Source organism: Cyprinodon variegatus, unplaced genomic scaffold (assembly GCF_000732505.1).
Source record: "Cyprinodon variegatus isolate N-32 unplaced genomic scaffold, C_variegatus-1.0 Scaffold225, whole genome shotgun sequence".
In the NCBI taxonomy this organism is placed as follows: domain Eukaryota; kingdom Metazoa; phylum Chordata; class Actinopteri; order Cyprinodontiformes; family Cyprinodontidae; genus Cyprinodon; species Cyprinodon variegatus.
This window is the reverse complement of record NW_015150678.1, coordinates 709,303-710,739: the sequence shown is the minus strand read 5'-3', so window position 1 is coordinate 710,739 and position 1,437 is coordinate 709,303. Positions and strand designations below refer to the sequence as shown.

At 44.6% G+C, this 1,437-nt stretch overlaps 1 protein-coding gene across 1 annotated transcript; it reads left to right on the top strand.

Annotated features, from left to right (window-relative positions):
* Positions 1-56: 56 nt before the first annotated feature.
* On the top strand, positions 57-797 carry LOC107088638 (sialic acid-binding Ig-like lectin 14). The gene is made up of 2 exons (XM_015380937.1): positions 57-444; positions 526-797. Exons 1-2 carry the CDS (start codon positions 57-59, stop codon positions 795-797), a joined length of 660 nt encoding a protein of 219 aa, XP_015236423.1.
* The last annotated feature ends 640 nt before the right edge of the window (positions 798-1,437 follow it).

Below are 1,437 nucleotides of genomic sequence, written 5' to 3'. Positions count from 1 at the left end.
ATAGAAAAAAAAAAGAAAAAAAAGGGGTTCTCTCAGTAAAATAATGAAATGTTTTCATGCTGTTTCCAGGAGCTCTGGGTCAAACCATTAAGCATGAGCTGACGTCTACCTGCGCTGTGAGAGGATCGACAGCCACCCTGCCCTGCTCCTTCACACCGTTAAAATCTTTCTCCAGAGATGGACCGGAAGCCCCTCTGAAGAACATCAGAGTTCGCTGGTGCAAGAACCATCTGATGTGTCAAGATTCAACCTCATCTGTGTTTGACAGTAACTCAACGAACAACAACCCCCGTTACCAGTACCTGGGAGACCTGAAGGGAAACTGCTCTCTGCAGATAAGAGATGTAGAAATGGGAGATGACGCAACCTTTTACTTCAGAGTGGAAGCTGATGAAGTTGAAGGGAGCGTTTTAAACACAACAGGAGTAAAGCTCACCGTTGTAGGTAAGAATAAACCAAGCACACATTGACTAGTAGCAAAAATGAGTTTGAATATCAAGTAACTAAAACATTTTTTGTTTGCAGAGGACAAAAAGATGAGGGTCCTGGGTTACAGTGAAGAAGGCTTCAGAAGCGGTCGCTTCGCCCTGCTCCGCTGCATTTTGTCATGCTCTGCTTCCCAACACAACAGGGTCACCTGGAAGAAAGATGGCGTCGTCCTCTCACAGACTTGGAGCAACCTGCTGTTCAACCCTCTGACTGTGAAACATTCTGGCAGCTACACCTGTGCTCTGAGGAACGACACGGAGACGCAGTCTGAGCCGTTCGTCCTGCAGGTGGAGGCTGCAGGTAAATGATCCTTTCTACATGAATGTTGAATAGCAGCATTTACAGTGAGAGGATGTAACAGGAGATTCTTCCTGCCTACAGCTACCAGCATCTGGAGACTCCTATAAGAAAAACATTTTCCTTCATGCTGTGTTTTCTTCCTGTTTTTGTTTTCTCTGGCTGTTCTGAGCAGCATGCAGCGTGATTGGCTGTTAATCCTTTAGTGAAACCAGCCCAGTTTGCTTTATTGGGAGAATATCTTCCTAATTTTATCACATACTCCATCTTTGCATAGTAAAGCAGCTTCTTCTTCCCCTGAGGTTGTGTTGTTAGGGCATCCATGTACTTACCATGTACATACTTCCTTGATGTGTTTGTTTTGTTGCGCCCCTCGTGATTCGTTGTAGTTTAAACCAAGCAGTCCAACAGATCACTATTTTCCCCCCGTCAGCATACTGAGTCTGGGTTCGCAAAATGTTTTTTCAGTTCATTATGTTTTAATGGCTGATATACAGGCAGACAGTGGAGGTTCTAGATGAAATTTACCAGAAGAATTTCATGGGACACAGGAAAAAAAAGCTTGTTGTTGCAGGTGATGATGAAAACCGTGACCCTTTAATTAAAGGGCTGGAGATTCAGGCCCCGTCCACACGAAGTCAAAACGAACAC